Source organism: Aquarana catesbeiana, linkage group LG05 (assembly GCF_042186555.1).
Source record: "Aquarana catesbeiana isolate 2022-GZ linkage group LG05, ASM4218655v1, whole genome shotgun sequence".
Lineage (NCBI taxonomy): Eukaryota > Metazoa > Chordata > Amphibia > Anura > Ranidae > Aquarana > Aquarana catesbeiana.
The window spans coordinates 37,967,416-37,987,626 of NC_133328.1; the positions used below are offsets into that span (position 1 = coordinate 37,967,416).

Sequence of the window (20,211 nt, forward strand, 5' to 3'; positions counted from 1 at the left end):
AACCATTTATCAACTTCCTTCCACTTCACAATTATGTGCCACTTTGTGTTGGTCTATCACATAAAATCCCAATAAAATACCTTTACATTTTTGGTTGTAACATGACAAAATGTGGAAAATTTCAAGGGGTATATGCATGAATACTTTTTCAAGGCACTGTATATCGGAGTATCAACTGAAGGATAATAAGGAGGTGAATGTTAATTCAGCAGAGCAGGGGTCTCCAAACTTGCTAGGCAAAGGGCCAATTTACTGTCCTTCGGGCTTTAGGGGAGCCGGACTGTGGCCAGTGGAAGTAGAAAATGCCTCAGCATCAATGCCCCTTCATTGGTTTTAATGGAAGGAATAGTACCCTTTTGATGATATCAATTAGAACAACAGTGCTCCATCATTGGTGTCAGTTGATGAAACAGTGTCCCAAGAGCCAGATATAAAAGCAAGTGAAGGACCACTGCAGTACAGGATAACCACAGAGACCAAATTATTTTGAAAGCTTTTTGGGCAACCCCTTATGTTTGTAAGTCAGTTCTTTCCTCCTCAGATTAGTGTTGAATGAAATGCACCATTGCAATATACTTGGATGATAAAATGTTTGAAGAGATCCCTATTTCACTCACTCCAGATCGGCATGGGTGTTTACGTGGAGCTCAGTAATCATTCTGCATCATGTTCATGCAGCTACTGTATGTAAGAATGCCAATAACAATGGGATGCCACATACCATGCAGAGGTCTTTGTAGGGCAGTTTCTGAAACTTGGTATCCGTATTTCCGGCACACAGCTCCACGTATCCCAGAACCACCTGAAACACGGTGTTGTGGATGGCTTGTGTGAAGTGCATGTGCAGCTGGTCCATTGCAGTCTAGAAAACAAAAGACAACCAGAATTTTCAAATCTCAAATGTGCACACTTATTCAAGCAAAATAAAGCACCTGTCTTTAAAAATTCCATTAAAATAATTATCATACTAAATAACATAATTCTTAAAGTTAACTTTTCAGTGGCTTTATTGTGCTATAGACTGATTCAGTTGGAGGGCTTTTTGGTTTCTTTAGTCCCGACTCACCATTAACCTGTATGGTTATACTATTTCATTGACCCCCAAGCCCTACTCCACAGAAGTTAAGGCTTCTATATACTGCACTGATGATGGCCAAAATGCCCGAAAAACAGCTGTATGCAGTTTGGAATAAATGGCTCTATAACACTAGGCTATATTTGTACTATACAGTGCTCAGCATAAATGAGTACAACCCTTTTGAAAAGTAAGAGATTTTAATCAATATCTCAAAGAACACGAGAACAACTTCTAAAATTTTGACAAAACTGAGTTTTATAGAATATTTGTTTAGCTCATTACATGAAAGTAAGGTTAAAATAACTTAGATTACAAAATCTTCAGTTTTACTCAAATTAGTTGATGCAAAAAATGAATACACCCCACAACAAAAACTACATCATCTAGTATTTAGTATGACCCCCATGACTTGTAAAGGACAGCACCAAGTCTTCTAGGCATGGAATGAACAAGTTGGTAACATATTGCAACATCTATCTTTTTCTTCAAAAACAACCTCTTTTAGAGCCTGGATGCTAGATGGAGAGTGATGCTCAACTTGTCTCTTCAGAATACCCCATAGGTGTTCAATTGGGTTCAGATTAGGAGACATACTTGGCCACTGAATCACTTTCACCCCGTTCTTCAGAAATGCAACAGCGGCCTTTAGATATGCTTTTTGGATCATTATGTTGGAAAAGTGCACGATAACCAAGGACATGGAGTGATGGTAGCCTCTTCTCTTTCAATATAGAGCAGTACATGAATTCATGATACCACCAATGAAATGTAGCTCCCCAACACCAGCAGCACTCATGCAGCCACACAGAAGGACGCTGCCACCATCATGTTTCACTGTAGGCATGCATTTTTCTTTGTACTCCTCACCTTTTGCAACAACATACAGTTTTAAAGCCACCCGTTCCGAAAATATTTATCTTTGGGCCATCACTCCAGGGTACAGAGTCCCAGTAGTCTTCTTTTTCAGCATGGGCCTTGACAAATTCTAGGTGGGATTTTTTTTGTGTATGGGATTTAGAAAAGGCTTCCTTCCTGGACAACACCCATGCATGGCATTCCACTGCAGCGTAATGTCGTATTGTGTCAACATTGTGGAATTGTATTGTGGAAACAATCTCCCCAGTTTGGTTTTCTACTTCTCTAGCTAACTGCAGTGTACTTGCATGCACCTCGACAGTAGCATCATCAGAAGATGCTCCTGTCAGAGTGTTAATTTCTGTGGATGGCCTGGACATCTCTGCAAGATGGTTGCAGTTCCATCTTTGTTAAATTTTTGTATTACTTTTGCTACAGTATTCTGACTGATCAGTAAAGCTTTGCTGATCTTCTTGTAGCCTTCACCTACACTTTCCCACTGACAGCGCGGGGGCGTCTGCGGGAAAGCGCTGCTAGTTTTACCGGCTCTTTACTGTAGTTTAAGTGGCGATTTTTGGGCCGATAGCGGGGCGCTTTTAACCCCCGCTAGTGGCAGAATAAAGGGTAAAATGCTCCCGCAAAGCACCGTTGCCGAGGCGCTTTGCAGGTGCTTCGGCGGCGCTGCTCACTGATTCCAATGGGCAGGGGCGCTTTAAGAGCGATGTATACATCGCTTCTAAAGCGCCTCAAAGAAGCTGTTTGCAGGACTTTTTTTTTTTTTTAACGTCCTGCCAGCACAGCGCCCCAGTGTGAAGCAGCTCCTCAGTTACATATATAGGGGCTGAAGTGTCGGAAGCAATTGCAGTCCCTGATGACCCAGATGGCTCACTCTGACCAGCCTCCCTAGATCTTTCAGAGGGGGATGGTGTTGCAGAGGGGGGCCTGAGGGTGACCCTTTTGTGCCCTTATTGTTAGCGGTATTTGTACCATTCCCTTTGGTTATAATGCTGAGCACAAACACAGACGTACAGCCAAGAAAATGCACCTACTGCTGAGCAATAGTCAAGCAACTGCCACTGCTATTAAGCTCAGCCTGATGCAAAGTAAATGTGTCCTGAGAATGCCTGTGTCAACCAACACTCACATGCGTCTGCTTTGTGCCCCTCCTAGCTGTATGCACCTGAAAAAAGGTGCACTTCATAGCTACACAGCCCGCGTTGTGGGCGCTGAAGCACGCCGACGCCGCTAAGCCCCGCCCCCTTTCCTCCGACCACCCATCATCTTTTTCAAAGATACAGCTTTCCCGGGCGTGCAGACTCCGATTCACCAGATCTTATGTGGAGGAGGGCTGGGGTGGAGGAGAGCCGTAATGGCGGCGGCAGCAGGAGCGGCATGGCACACCGCCGACTGAGCCACGCTCCCTCTGCCTCCTGGGTTGAAGCTGTCCAGGTGGGGGAACATTCCCAAAAGGAAAAAAAAAACCCCTTCTCTGCGTCTTACCTGGAGCTTGGGCTGGAGGAAGCATGCAGCTTGACACAGAGGCAAGACTGACAAGCATATAATCAGGTACGTGACCTTGACAGCCCCCGGTGGTGACTATAGGTATGACAACATTTACTTTAACCTCCCTGGTGGTATTCCTGAGCGTGACTCGGGGTTGATTTTCCCTGCCAGGAGCGGTAACCCCGAGTCACGCTCGGGGTAACATTGCAGAGCTGTCAGCGGAGTCCACTTACCTTCTCCTGGCAATCCAGCAACGTCCTCCGCTATGATTGCCGGTGAGATCACCGGCGAGAGCGCCGACCGGCATCTGACTTTCTAGTTCCGTTCCCTGCGAGCAGCAGCGGTGCATGGGAGCGGAACTGGGCGGGTAATTCAAAAGTGACACACACATAAGAGAGGTGATACATTGTAATCTGAGAGGATTACACTGCATCATCTCAGATCTGACACTTGATTACTGTACAGTGCCCGTGGCCTTCCATTGTACTGTCATTTGTGCCCATAAAATATTTATAACATGGCATAAAAAAAGCGCCACTTTACTACAAAAGCGCTTTTGGTCCAGTTGAGTGACAGCGACACGGAGTTGCTTGGCAGAACTAAGCGATAGTGAGTCGTGGGGAGATTTGTCGTTTGACACTGATCTGGCAAGTGACAACGGTGATGATCCTGCACTTGACCTCAGCAATGTGCCCACTTGGTGCCCTATTGACTGCGATATGAACCAGGTAGCGCCCCCAAGATTCTCCTTCACTGGATCACCTGGGATGAAGGTAGATGTTGAGCGTGACAACCCTCTGGCATACCTGCAATTATTCCTCACTGAGGAGGTCATTGAAAAAATTGTCACAGAGACAAATCGCTACCAAGAGCAGCAATCCGCTACGCTGCATGTCAGGTTTTCCAGAAGCAGAAAGTGGGAACCGGTGACCAAAGAGGACATCTGGCAGTTTCTGGGACTCATCATTCTTCAGGGGTGGTAGGGAAACTGCTCCAGAAATGGTAATGGACCACCAATAAGTTACTGGTCACTCCGTTTTTTGGCACCGTGATGTCAGAATACCGGTTTTCCCTCATCATGAAGTATTTCCACTTCATGAACAATGAAGAATTTGATGAGGCCACGCATCCTGCGCCCAAACTAAAGAGAATCTGGGAGGTATGCCACATTATTGTGACCAATTTCCAGTGGACCTATGTGCCAGAAAGGGACATCAACGTGGATGAAAGTTTGATGGCCTACAAGGGACGCCTAAGCTGGATACAGTTTATTGCATCCAAAAGAGCGCGGTTTGGCATCAAATCCTACATGCTCTGCGAGTCATCCACTTGGTACATCTGGAATACGGTCATTTACACCGGTGAAAGCACGAAGTTTAACCCCAGGTACAGCGGCTATGGGATGGCCACATCATCTGTCCTTATACTTCTGGAGCCATTGCTGAACCAGGGATCTTGTGTGACCATGGACAATTTCTACACGTCTCCGGAACTGTATGAGGTTTTGCTACAAAACAAGACTGATGCGTATGGTACCGTTAGGCCTAACCGACGTGACATGCCATCTATGTTTGCCAAGAAAAAAAACGGAGAAATGGTTGCCTGGCAGAAGGGTAAGATGATGGCAATGCGATGGCGAGACAAGGACGTGTGTCTCATGAGTACTGTGCACAATACCTCCACTGCCATGGTCCACAAAAAAGGTGGGAAAGATGTGCTGAAGCCGCAAGTCGTAATAGACTATAATAACACCATTCGAGGTGTCGACAGAGCCGATCAGGCAATGACATTTTATCCGGCTATGCGCAAACAGCAAAAAAAATATTATAAGAAGATTTTCAGGCATCTTCTGGAACAATGCCTTTAGAATGCATATATCCTGTACAGAGCAAAGAGTGACAAGCCTCTTGTTCATTCTGATTTTATCTGGAAGTTGGCTGAGCAGATTTTTGTCAAACACCAGACGCCATCAGTAGCTGTGAACAGACCTGGACGACGTGCTCTTGACGTTGCCAACCCAGAACGCCTGACTGGTCATCACTTTATGGGCTACATACCGCCAACCGCAAAAAAGGCAGCACCTACCAGGATGTGCGTGGTTTGCTGTTCAAAGAGAGATGGCAATGGAAAGAAAGTCGGAAAAGAAAGCAGGTTCCATTGTCCTGATTGTGAAGTCGGACTTTGTGCTGTACCTTGTTTCAAAATTTATCACACTCAGGAGGTTTATTGAATTTTCTTTGTTTGATAATTTTCATTATTTTGTATTACATTATTGAATAAAATTATATTATTTATTAGATTATAATTCATGATTTTGTGTTTCAAACTTTATCACATCTGGGATGTCTACTAGAGTCTTATTTGGTCAGGTTTAAGTAAGTAATTACTAAGAATTGCAGGCCTACAATACATAATCTGCTGCAGATAGGACGCTCTTGGTGCGAGGTGCTGTGACACTTGCTTTCTGAACCACATCTGATCCATATTTACCACCAGTTACTGCCCCCCATTATTGTAGGCGGACCAGGATACACATTTGGCCCCAGTGTGACCTCAGATCTAAACTGTCATATGCCCGCTAACCTTGGGCCTTTCTTCCTACTGGAAGGAAGAATAAAACCACCCTATATATTTATACGTCTCTACTTCCACCTTAACAGTGGCTATGTGAATACTCCTGCTATACTTCACTAAAGTTCTACACACCACGACCAGGGAGCGTGTCCGATGGGCAGTACGTCAACATATCTACGTTTCTTTTAATTCGTCCTGGAATGCACAACCTATATCCGTAGATACCAATAAAATTCTTGTTGCAAACCCTACAATCACCCCTGAAGAAGGAGGCATAAGTAACTCCGAAACGCGTCGGGTGCACATGTATTGGTATCAACTTCTATATTTATGGAAATGCATTCCTTGTTTTTAACTTTGTAACTATGTGATTCACTTGATTATTTTTTGTAACTAATAAACTGTTATCTACTTTACATACCCTTTTTTTTAAAATATTTTCTTAAAAAATGTGCCTTTAAAGTCCGCTAGGGGAACTTCTTTTGCTCTAAACTCGAATTTAGGATGTGGCACAACAAGTAGATAATTGATCGATCAAATATTTTGTGCCTACAATACATAACACCAAATTTCCATGCAAAAAATTGTACCGCTTTCGGTACAAAATTCCTGACATAATCATACCGCCAGGGAGGTTAAAGGAGAAATACCCACAGGAATTAGAAAAATTCCTTAGGAGTCTCCCTTACCTTATCCAGCTGCAGGGTTCTGTGGTAACAGACCCAATCTTCACCTCTCACGGTGGGCTCCGTTAAAAAACCTTCAGGGATTGGGGCCCCTTTTAATCGGGGGATCCACAACCCTGGGCCTGTAAAAAGCACCCCGCCAGGAATATGGCTGAAAACACCAAAGTACTGGATCCCGGGGTCCAGCTCTCTAAAAAGAGAAGCATTACAGGTAAAACCTTGTTTCTTCGGACACGAGGCCCGGGTACCATCCAATCGGCCTGGAAAGGACACTTTGAATGGATCCGGTTGCATGGCTTTCCCCAGTAAGGAATATTTCAGCGGAGCTCAGCATAGCACATCTTTACTTGTGACCAACACCTAAGACACTGGCGAAAAAACTGAGGTACTCCCTGTAAGGGGGGGGGGGGGGTGGTGGTTATATGGGGAATTGAACTTCCTGTCTAGGGTGTACCAGTGTCCATTCCCTGAAGGTGCCATATAACCCATACAGTAATTACTGTGGCGCCGTGTCCCGTGATGTACGATAAAGAAAATGAATTTAATCCAATTTTGAATACGACTGTAACATAACAAAATGTAAAAAAAGTGAAGCGCTGTGAATACTTTCCGTGCGCATTTTAAATGATTGTATCATTTCTGAGCGAGCATCTCAGTCCAGGAAGTAGAGAACGCCTTTGGACAATGACTGACCAAAGATGGCATTTTCCTTCTGGGGAGGAAAAGAGGCGAAGGTACTTTCACGGGGAATACTGTGACCTTTGTGGAAGGCTATAAATAGCTATTATTTAGCATGCTGCACTCAAAGTTCTAAAGGTTCAAGGTTTTTTACCTTAAATGGATTCTATTACTATACAAGCAGATGTTTCACACTTAAGACACTTTGTGTGAATATTTCAGGTAGAAATCTCTGTGTCTGGATGTCAGATTCTCTTTAGAATTTTACTGAATCTGCAGCATTGTCTAAGCTCTGGCTTCTATAGAGGAGACACGGCTCACTATGCCTTCACTAATCCCAAGGAAACATTCAGTCATACATCTCAGTGATGCTTTTCGGGAGCTGTGCATCAAAGTCCTCTGCTCAAGTGGGCAAGCAATTTTAATTGGATTCACACAGGTGTGAGTAATTGATCAGCCATTGCCATTTATTCTCCAATTCAGATATCCTTATCTCCTCTGTGCAGGTCTGTGTACACCTTGGGACTGGTTTGCATATGAAATAACAGTTTGCAGTTGTCATCCATAACCACAAGGTGGTGGGGACACAAGTCCCAACATTTCATATGGCCAAAGGCAGGCGTTTCGAATAGAAATGAATCAAATTAAATGGTCAGTTTTATATTTGGGTCCTGTTGGTAATAATCGCAAATCAAAATTTTACGGACTAAGGAGTGTGTGAACCGAGCTTTCCGTTTTCCAATGATTTCTTTTTTTTTTAATAGAAAGGGCAGTTTCGCATTGTACACTGAAGAATCGGCCCTTTCACCAAAGAAGCTTTAGGGCCGGTACACACCATAGAAAAGGCAGTACGGATGTGTTCCTGCATGCGCATTTTTATGTGTTCTGGTGCAGTTTTCTTTTGTTTTCCCTTCAAATTATGGACATACCGTATATACTCAAATATAAGCCAACTTTTTCAGTACATTTTTTATGCTGAAAAAGCCCCCCCTCGGCTTATACTCGAGTGAGGGTCTCGAGTGTGGGTGCAGCCTCACTGCGCCCATCTGCAGCTGTACCTTTGATAACTAAAACAGCGGGTGTCTCCCACTGTGTCATGCAGTCTGTTCAGCGGCCATCCACTGTAACAAAGCCCACCTCCTCCTCGTCCATGACAGACGGAAGACTGATACAATGCTGGGAAACTGAATCAGTGTTCCATCTATCACGGGCGAGGAGGAGGCGGGCTCTGTTACAGTGCGCGGCCGCCGAACAGACTGCATGACACAGCGGGAGACACCCGCTGTTTTAGTTATCAAAGGTACGGCTGCAGATGGGCACAGCGAGGCTACAAATGGGCACAGCGAGGCTGCAAATGGGCACAGCGAGGCTGCAAATGGGCACAGCGAGGCTGCAGATGGACACAGCGAGGTTGCAGATGGGCACAGTATGGCTACAGATGGGCACAGTGAGGCTGCAGATGGGCACTGATGATAAGGTGGGCACAGTGAGGCTGCAAATGGGCACAGTGAGGCTGCAGATGGGCACTGTTTACCCAGTAGCTGCTGCAGTTCCCACCCTAGGCTTAAACTCGAGTCAAGTTTTCCCAGTTTTTTGTGGTAAAATTAGGTGCCTCGGCTTATATTCGGGTCGGCCTATACTCGAGTATATACGGTATGCGTTCCAGTGCATTTTTGTTGCGTTTTACTGCCTTCGAGTACAGTTCAGTTTTTTCTGCAACTGGAACGCATTGGAACTGAGCATATCGGTGTGAACGATGTCATTTGAAACCATGTAACCCACTACTCCATGCGTTTTGATGCAGACTGCATGTGTTGTGAACCAGCCTTTAAAATGGAACTTTACCCATAAAAACTTGATAAAAAATAATGTTCTATAGCAAAGAACACACATTCCACATTTATAATTATGCTACCTAAATTAGTGTGTGCTGTAAATTGCCTCCAGAAGAATCGCTCCTGTTTCTTCTTGCTACAGGCTGCAAAATTGCTGAAGCCCAGAGCCCCTGAACAGCAGAAAATCATAAAGCTGAACTAAACCTATCGATTTAATGGTTTCAAAAAAACGTTACATTCCTGGAATGCTGGAAATGCTAACTAACATTAATTGTGTCCTCAGCCAAACTGTCAAACCATCAAATAGCTGGTGTCATAACTGATCACATGTGCAGCACCATGGCAGTTGCAGATCAAACAGAAGAAGCTTCCTTGGCTGTAAAGGATAGGAGGGTTTAATTCTGTTTTAAGTCTGTCAGCAGAATGGCCTTTATAAACTGGGCAGTGCCTAAAAATAGAGAGCAACTGAGCATGTGCAGAGCAGGATGAGACCGTGTATTACTGGATTTTATACAGTATAGACACTTATTTTTTAATGGTTTACATAGCTATACCTGCTGCATACAGGGCTAGCCTGAAGTGATCTAGCAGGACTTCATTTTCTGAATAAAGTTCCACTTTAAAGTAGAAGCTCAATTAAAAAAAAAAAACATATCTGTATAGCAGAATGTCCCATTCATGTCTATAGCATGTTGGTGTGCAGGCATGGCAGTCCTGCACTAGATTCTTGCTGGCCTAGCTGAAGAGTGTATGTAGTCACCATTGGAGAAGAAGTTAAGTACAGACCCGCTACATGGGAAGGACGGGGCAGGAGGTATTTAGGAATAAAAAAATAAAACATTGGAGGACAATTCTGCTTTTAGTTAAATGATATGTAAACCCAACATTTCATATTCCTGATATATGCCCGTGGTACCATGTACTTGTATGAGAAAGACTCCTCTTTGTATTGCCTCCTTTGTGTGAAATCCCTGGTGTTCCTGCCAGTCCCTCTGCTTTCCTATTAAAAACTGACCAGGCTAGATATGCAAGCACAGTGTGGTCAGTTATTTAGCTGTGCTGAGAACTCAGCCTGCTCTCCTCCAATGATCAGATTTGACACAACTCCCCTCCCTGCGCAGCCATTCACTGGGAAGACCAGTGTGTTATTGTTTCTCCTCCCATTGCTCTCTGAGCTCCTTATGTAGCTGAGAACAGATGGTAGGTGACCACTTATAAAACGGGGGGGGGGGAGGAGGTATTTCTAATGAATATATATATATATATATATATATATATATATATATATATACACACACACATATACATACACACACTACATTTTCAGTCTTAGTCTGTAGGGTTTAAAATTGAGTTGGCACACCCTTTGCAGCTATAACAGCTTCAACAGCTATAACAGCTTTGGGAAGGCTGTCCACAAGGTTTAGGCACTGATGTTGGAAGAGAAGGCCTGGCTCGCAGTCTCCACTCAAATTCATCTCAAAAGTGTTCTATCCGGTTGAGGTCAGGACTCTGTGCAGTCCAGTCAAGTTCCTCCACTCCAAACTCGCTCAACAATGTCTTTATGGACCTTGCTTTGTGCATTGGTGGCAGTCATGTTGGAACAGGAAGGGGCCATCCCCAAACTGTTCCCACAAAGTTGGGCGCATAAAATTGTCCAAAATGTCTTGGTATGCTGACGCCTTAAGCGTTCCCTTCACTGGAACTAAGGAGCCAAGCCCAACCCCTGAAAAACAACCCCACACCATAATCCCCCTCCATCAAATGATTTGGATCAGCGCACAAAGCAAGGTCCATAAAGGCATGGCTGAGCGAGTTTGGAGTGAAGGAACTTGACTAGCTCTTGACTCTAATTCATCCCAAAGGTGTTCTATTGGGTTGAGGTCAGGACTCTTGGCTGCTGGTTCTGTGAAAGTGATTGGCAGCTATGAAGCTGCTGCATCACTTTTACTTACAAGCCGGGAGTCGGCTAAACAAAACCCGCACAAGCTGATGGCTTGCGATTAAAGGTTCACTCTTTGGACGTACCAGAGTATGTCCAAAGAGCTGAACTGGTTAAAGAACAATATGTGTATTCTGGGACTGGTGAATGCTCTGGCCCCCTCCAGAGCTGTTCGTACATTTTTAGGCCTGCTCCAGTTTTATGCTCGGAAGAGCATCATACTCAAGGGTTAAGTTTCTTCTGCACCTACTCTGAATATGTGGAAGTCACTAGTCAATTCGGCCATTCCCCTATACAAGGAAATCTGTTTGCATAGGGGCTGTCCGAAGAAGTTCAACAAAGTATGGGACATCTGGCTGGAGTCTGATACTTCTACTAATAAACAAAATAACTCAGGGGATGTCACATCTTAAGTGACTCGCTATCATTTAGTGTTTAGTCAGACAAATAGAGTAATCATGGCCAACGGCCTGTCATATTAGATGAGCTCCTCCCATGTTAATGGCACTGTTGGGACGGTACAGACAGATGGTGTCACTGGTCTGGTCATGTTACCCCAGTGCTTACAATCCTTAGTGTACTTGAGCACTCATTAATCCTAGTCTTTAGCAGCAAGTTTCTTGGAATGTTTAGTGTTAGTTGTTGTGATAGACTCACCCGGGACAGAAATTTTTGGAGGAAACTGAATGCTAGCCTCTTGCCAACTGGCTATGGGCCCTGGTTTGTTAACCTTTGTTTCAGCTCTCCATGCCCTCTTATGTCTAAGACACCCTGTGTTATATTGATCCACAATGTCTCCCAGGAAATATACAAAGACTATTCCTAGTTTATTTGATTCTGAACTATACAAGTTAATTATTGAAAGAGCTGATCACATTGGCCTCTGTACAATGTAGGAGATGGATAATCTACTACTGGTGGGCTCCTGCTATTGTGACTAGGTGTCCTGTATTTATACTTATGATAATGTGGATTGTGTCTTCTGAGCTAGAAGACGGCAAGACTGACCTGAAAGGTCAGAACTCAGAGTCACCTAGGCTGGTTAAATGATTAGTTAATTAGCTCATGTTAATTTATGTTTCTGGTTACAGTTGTATTGTTAGGGTAGTATGATCAGTAGGGAGGAACCTCCTCCTCAAGTGTATATAAGACTGTATTCTTGTTCTAATAAACAGTTCTATTTCTGGTGTACTCCAAAACTGGTGTTGCCTGGTTCTTGGGGTTACTATAGGCAGATCCATTGGTCTCGTGTTCCAGGACTTGAGAAGAAGCTTCTTGGCGAAAATACCCAACACCCGAAAATACTCCGGGTGTCCAGAGTCCGTCACAGTTGTTACTATGTTGTTTATGTTTTTTTTTTTTCTTATTTGATAGTTTGCTTGTTTTTGTGAGCTGGGGTATGCCCAGAGACTCTGTCTTTGTACCTCTGTACATTTTTCAAAAAATGCAATAAAAAAAGGAAATTGGCCGAAATTGTTGGCACCCCAGAAATTTTTCCAGAAAATCAAGTATTTCTCACAGAAAAGTATTGCAGTAACACGTTTTGCTATACACATGTTTATTCCCTTTGTGTGTATTGGAACAAAACAAAAAAAGGGAGGAAAAAAAGCAAATTGGACATAATGTCACACAAAATTCCAAAAATGGGCTGGTCAAAATTCTTGGCACCCTTTCAAAATTGTGGATAAATAAGATTGTTTCAAGCATGTGATGCTCCTTTAAACTCACCTGGAGCAAGTAACAGGTGTGGGCAATATAAAAATCACACCTGAAAGCAGATAAAAAGGAGAGAAGTTCACCTAGTCTTTGCATTGTGTGTGCCAAACTAAGCATCGACAACAGAAAGAGGAGAAGAGAACTATCTGAGGACTTGAGAACCAAAATTGTAGAAAAATATCAACAGTCTCAAGGTTACAAGTCCATCTCCAGAGATCTAGATTTGCCTTTGTCCACAGTGCGCAACATTATCAAGAAGTTTGCAACCCATGGCACTGTAGCTAATCTCTCTGGGCGTGGACGGAAGAGAAAAATTGATGAAAGGTTGCAACGCAGGATAGTACGAATGGTGGATAAGCAGCCACAAACAAGTTCCAAAGAAATTCAAGCTGTCCTGCAGGCTCAGGGAGCATCAGTGTCAGAGCGAACTATCCATTGACATTTAAATGAAATGAAACGCTATGGCAGGAGACCCAGGAGGACTCCACTGCTGACACAGAGACATAAAAAAAAGCAAGACTACAGTTTGCCAAAATGTACTTAAGTAAGCCAAAATCCTTCTAGGAAAACGTCTTGTGGACAGATGAGACCAAGATATAGCTTTTTGGTAAAGCACATCATACTACTGTTTATCGAAAACAGAATGAGGCCTACAAAGAAAAGAACACAGTACCTACAGTGAAATATGGTGGAGGTTCAATGATGTTTTGGGGTTGTTTTGCTGCCTCTGGCACTGTGTGCCCTGAATGTGTGCAAGGCATCATGAAATCTGAGGATTACCAAAGGATTTTGGGTGGCACTGTAGAGCCCAGTGTCAGAAAGCTGGGTTTGCATCCGAGATCTTGGGTCTTCCAGCAGGACAATGACCCCAAACATACGTCAAAAAGCACCCAAAAATGGATGGCAACAAAGCGCTGGAGAGTTCTAAAGTGGCCAGCAATGAGTCCAGATCTAAATCCCATTGAACACCTGTGGTGAGATCTTAAAATTGCTGTTGGGAAATGGCGCCCTTCCAATAAGAGAGACCTGGAGCAGTTTGCAAAGGAAGAGTGGTCCAAAATTCCGGGTGAGAGGTGTAAGAAGCTTATTGACGGTTATAGGAAGCGACTGATTTCAGTTATTTTTTCCAAAGGGTGTGCAACCAAATATTAAGTTAGGGGGGCCAAGAATTTTGACCAGCCCATTTTTGGAGTTTTGTGTGACATTATCTCCAATTTGCTTTTTTCCTCCCTTTTTTTTTTTGTTTTGTTCCAATACACACAAAGGGAAGAAACATGTGTATAGCAAAACATGTGTTACTGCAGTACTTTTCTGTGAGAAAAAACATCTCTGGGGTGCCAACGATTTCGGCCATGACTGTGTATATATATATATATATATATATATATATATATATATATATATATAATTAAAAAAAAAAAAAAAAAGAACAACTTCACTAAGGGCCCATGTCGATGGGTGTGTGTTTGCATCAAAACTGCTCCTCTCCCCATACAAGTCAATAAGAATACAAAGGCTCCTTGAAGCAGGTAGAAATGAGGTCAAATGCACCTGTCATTAAAGAAAAACGCCGGGATAGAGTTAAAATCTGTACAATAGCCACATCGTGATACTTCAGGAAAACCACTAATGTATTTTTTATTAAATGTGAACACTTTTATAAAACTCACTTTTTTTAAAAAATCAATGATGTCCCCCCCTTCCCTTTGCTTGCTATTTACTAGTCCGACCGCCATCCATTTAAATATTCTTAATGTACACCAGCGGATCCCAGGACCACTAGGTTTCGCTCAACTTATACGAAGATACTGTATATGGTCTTTCTTGATTTAACCACTTGCTGACCGTCCCATATCCCATTTACCGCTACAGGATGGCCTGCGCAGGATCACGTGTATATATATATATATATATATATATATATATATATATATATATATATATACACACGTGTGATCCTGCATGTCTGGGTATTGGGTGCGAGTGCGCACCGGCGGCTCGCTCCCATTGTGAATCTACACAGCGGGTGCTTATCAGTGGGTCCTACGGACCCAATGTCCGCTGGCACCCGCTGATCGTTCCATACACAAGCAGAACGCCAATCTGCTTATATACAAGGCAGATTGCTGTTCTGTCATTAGGGAAGGCATGGATCCCGTGTTCCTCTAAAGCAGGGACAATGATCCATGCCTTCCACTAGTAAAAGCACCTCCCCCACTACACTGAAACACTAGGTAGGCAAACAGTTAACCCTTTGATCACACCTGATGTTAACCCCTTCCCAGCCAGTGTCATTAGTACAGTGACAGTGCATATTTTTTGGCACTGATCACTGTATTAGTGTCACTGGTTCCCAAAAAGTGTCAAAAGTGTCAGTTAGGCGATCGATTTGTCCACCGCAATATCACAGTCCCGCTATAAGTCACCATTACTAGTAAAAAAAAAAAAAAAATTAGAAAAAAAAAAAAAAAATTCCATTAATATATCCCATAGTTTGTAGATGCTATAACTTTTACGCAAACCATGCAATATACGCTTATTGGGATTTTTTTTACCAAAAATATGTAGCAGAATACATATTGGTCTCAATTGAAAATAAAAATGATTTTTTAATTTTTTTTTCAATTGGATATGTTTTATAGCAGAAAGTAAAATTATTGGGTTTTTTTTATTTTTTTCAAACTTGTCGGTCGTTTTTTGTTCATAGTGCTAAAAATAAAAACCGCAGAGGTGATCAAATAGCACCAAACAAAAGCTCCATTTGTGGGGAGAAAAAAAGGATATGCATTTTATTTGTGTACACTGTCGCACGACTGCGCAGTTGTCAGTTAAAGTAACGCAGTGCCGTATAACAAAAAATGGCCTGGTCAGGAAGGCGGGTAAATCTTCTGGAGCTGAAATGATTAACTTGTGAGCCAAATGTTGTGGCCATTGTCCTTGTTAATTGCGTTTTCACAATAAAAAAAGATATAAAAAAAAAAAAAAAAAATTATGTCATTTCTTGCAAAGCTTAAACTTCGGTCCTCGGACTCTATTAGGGAGGATCTCAGAAGCGGCAACGTAACTTCCTGTTGATCGCCGCAAAGTGAGACTACAAATCCCATCATGCCCTTGGATTTAGAGTCCCCAGTGGGCGGGATCATGGGTGTGTGTGGCAGGTCATTGTTCTATTCATTAGACATCACACACACTCCACTGCATACTTTTCTACTTTCACATTTTGGAGGGTGTGACTACACTATACATTATCTCCACGGTATGATGTCATAAGGTTTTAATAACACGGAGACTCCCGCTCTGTCATTGAGGTGGGACAGACCAGGAGTCTCCCAGCCCAGCACTCTAACTATGCAGCACAGTGGGCAGATCAGACCGGGCAGTCAGAGTCCTGGGTCTGCGAGCAGCGACTTGCACCTCCGCTTGCTTTTAAATGGACAACAGTGGGGAATGTACAAGTGGCTAGGGGAAAACTGACAGGTAAGCCATATCAGCCACCGGTTTTGTAAACAGGATATGAGCGGGATAGAGGATTTGATGCGAGAATCCCAGCGGTGGTTCCCACGAATTGTTGCAAGAGGCAGCCACATTGAAAGCAATGGGAGGCTTATGGCTCCTACAACTAATTGCGCCCACTCGCAGATAATCGCTCGTGCAGCAGTCACAAGCAAGTGATCGGCTCTGGACACAGATTGTTGTGTAAATTCACCCTAAAAGCATAGCTCCCAACTGTCCCTTATTTCGAGGGACTGTCCCTAATTTGGAGCAATGTCCCTCTGTTCCTCTTTCCCCCTCATTTGTCCCTGATTTTGGTCTGATCCTTATAGTTGTATATAAAATGCACTTTTTATCTTTCAAAAAATGTTTCCCTAAACCTTTCATCTAAATTACTGCATTTGTAAATTTTTAAAGCCAATATAAAGGAATAGTACAGCAGGTGACCGCGATATTGTGTCAATCTCGCCGCTGTTATCAGCGAGATTTGACACCTGCAAGCCCCATCACGGGAGCCAGCGCCGAGCTGGCTCGCTCATCGGGAAAAGAAAAATGTTTTTTTTCCTTTCCCGATGAGCGACAAGCATTGCTGACAGGTGTTTGGTATGAATCATGAGGAGGAACTGGTATGGATTTTAAGGGGAACCCCCTACGCCGGAAAAAACGGCGTGGGGATCCCCCCCAAAATCCATATCCCTTATCCGAGCACAGAGCCCAGCCGGTCAGGAAAGGGGGTGGGGACGAGCGAGCGCCCCCCCCCCCGAACCGTACCAGGCCGCATGTGCCCTCAACGTGGGGGGGGGGTGGGTGCTTTGGGGGAGGGGGCCCCCCCAACCCAAAGCACCTTGTCCCCGAGTTGATGAGGACAAGGGCCTCTTCCCGACAACCCTGGCCGTTGGTTGTCAGGGTCTGCGGGCGGAGGGCTTATCGGAATCCGGGAGCCCCCTTGCATGTCCCCCAGGCATACAGCCTGCTACAGTTTAGGAGGGGGGGGGGGCGCTCGCTCATCCCCACCCCCTTTCATGACCGGCCGGGCTACGTGCTCGGATAAGGGTCTGGTATGAATTTTGAGGGGGACCCCCACGCCGTTTTTTCAGCGTAGGGGGGTTCTCCTTAAAATTCATACCAGACCTAAGGGCCTGGTATGCTCCTGGAGGGGAATTCTTTCTCGCGCTGGCTGCAATAGGAAAATGTGTTTTTCCTATTGCAGCCAGCGTGAGATGTACCGTACCCTATCGCTGAGAACCAGCGCGATGGCATCGCGCTGGATACACATTCTCGCGGGCAGGTACTGTAGTGGTAAAAAATGGTCTTGTGGATTTACCTTTTTTTGGTTAATTCTCCTTTAAGGGGGTGTGGCAGGGGGCAGGTCCTATGCCTACATATGTTTGCTAGTAGGTATCCCTCATTCCCATCTCAACATTTTGGAAGTTGTGCTAAAAGTGCCACTTTAAGGTGGACTGATCCTCTAAATATAAGAATGTTATTACATAAATTAGTTAATCTCCTGTAATGACAATTTCCTTCTTACACCTGCTGTTTTAAATTTTTATCTTTTTTGCAGCTTTGATTCAGGAGAGCCTGGAGTCATGAGCCAGAAGATGAATAGTCAAAGTCTTGATTTATTTCTGATTTTGTATCCAGGTGTCCCTTGCTTTTATCTCTTGTTTATTTTTCCTGAGGGGAATCCAATTTTGCATGACTCTTCTAACAAACTCAGCAGAATTTGCAATATATTAAAGAAAAATGAATTGTTGTGCCATAAAAAAGCCAGTCAAAAAGAAAGTAATCTCCAAATGTAAACAAAGAATACATAAAATATAAAGTACAAAGAAAGAGCGCACAAATAATTGCCTCCATTAAATTTATGCAGGCACGTTTTAGAAACATTCTCACGGTATTGAAAAAGGTGGCACTAAAGATGCATGTTGCAGTTATTAGCTCTTCAAATTCACACAGCTCTCCGTGCCTCTCTATATGTTGGTGTTACCGTTTTTTTTTTTTTAATAATCAAACTCCAAGCACATATATGAATATTAAATATTGCTGCAGTCATTAAAATCAATAGATCTGGACTCAAATAAAACTGCTGTGATCTCATTTGTCAATTTGTGATTCTCTCTAGAATAAAGATGCACCAAAATTGCGGCGGCCGAAACATCAGCTGAAAATGGTGTTTTCGGCACTTTACCGATAGAGCAAAAGGTGCAGATAATGGCACCAAAAACGCATGCCACGATTTTACTGTGCTTATGATGTGTTTTTCATAGGTCATGTGATTCAAAAACCACATCAAAGACGCAACACGGGTAGGGTTGCCACATCATTCCTTTAATTCAGGACACATATTAAATTACACAGGTTCTGAGGCTGATTTAATGCAGATAAGGCACCAAGTAAGTTTAATTACCACCTTAATCAGTCACAGAACCTGTGTAATCAATATGTGTCCTGGATTAAAGGGATGATGTGGCAGCCATAAACATGGGTGATTTCTGCGTTTTCAATGCGTTTCAACAGGGAGGTGCGTTTTTGTTGCAGCTTTTTTAACTAACCAAAAATACAGCCAGCAAGATTTTTAACACCACAACGGAAGCCTAAGGCACCAGTGTGAAGACATACATAGAATTTAAGGGGATGTATAATTCGAGCTTTTCTTGTGCTAAAAGGTGCCGATAATGGGGGACGATAAATTCATATTATTTTAAATTCATGATATTAATTAAAAAGTTGAATATAATAAAATTACCGTATTTATCGGCGTATAACACGCACTTTTTCCCCATTAAATTTAGGGGAAAATCGTGGGTGCGTGTTATACGCCGATCCCTGCTGTCTGTGAGGGCCACCGACAAAGACCGAGCCAAGCCAAGTGTACACGGCTAGGCTCGGCTCTGCTAGCAATCATGCCCAGTCCCGCCTCCTAGCCTTTACGTCCCGCCATTGGACCAGTGTTGTGTCCATCATAGGACCCGGGCCAAGGGGCGGGATGGGGGCGTGACTGCAAGCGGAGCAGAGTAGCCGAGTACACAGTACACTCGGCTCGGTCTATGTCGGTGGTCAGAGGAGCCGAGAAAAGCGGAGAAGAGCCGAATATCTCAACGGCGGTAAAATTAAAACCCAAACATGCTGCAATTTTGGGGAAGGCTGCAGATGGACAGTGTGCACGGCTGCATTGATGGGCATTTAAAATGTAAGTTTTTTCCTTAAACTTCCCTCCTAAACTTGGGGTGCGTGTTATACGCTGATAAATACGGTATATAGAATTATGTCATTTTTGGTTTCCTGCATTTTCAATTTTGGTACCAACATTTCCGCTCAGTACACCTCTACTCTAGACACATTTGGGGCTTATTCTGAACTACAGACAGATATATAAAAGACAAAAAATGAATCTAGTTCTGCAATCATTAATAAACAATTAAAATAAGATTTTTATACTTGCTGTAAAATCTTTTTCTGGAAGTCTATAGGGTCAATTTACTAAAATTGGAGAGTGCAAAATCTGGTGCAGCTGTGTATGGTAGCCAATCAGCTTATCCAATGAACCACTTGCTGACCACGCGCTACAGCCGCATGATAGCTACAGCACAAACATCTAGTTCTGGGATGCCATCAAATGACGGCGTCCCGTGAACACGCCTCCCGTGTGCCCACAGCGGGTCACAGATGGCGTGCTCTGTTACTGCAGTGTCTAGAGGACACTGCTGATCACCTATTGAAGTAAAGAGCCAATCAGCAGCTTTTTACAACGGAATCAGCTGTGTTCAATCATAGGGCATCATGGATGTCAAAAGAAGCCGGTTATTGCCACTCTTTTCCTCATGCTGACAGCCTGAAGAGAGGGCTAGA

The 20,211-nt window shown here is 43.5% G+C and overlaps 1 protein-coding gene across 1 annotated transcript in view; it reads right to left on the reverse strand.

Moving 5' to 3' along the window:
- Positions 1-20,211, reverse strand: part of VPS50 (VPS50 subunit of EARP/GARPII complex) — a 390,966-nt gene that overhangs the window by 163,916 nt on the left and 206,839 nt on the right. The window contains exon 12 of the mRNA XM_073629604.1: positions 722-862. Coding sequence (XP_073485705.1) covers positions 722-862 — 141 coding nt within the window. The remainder of the gene's footprint in view (positions 1-721; positions 863-20,211) is intronic.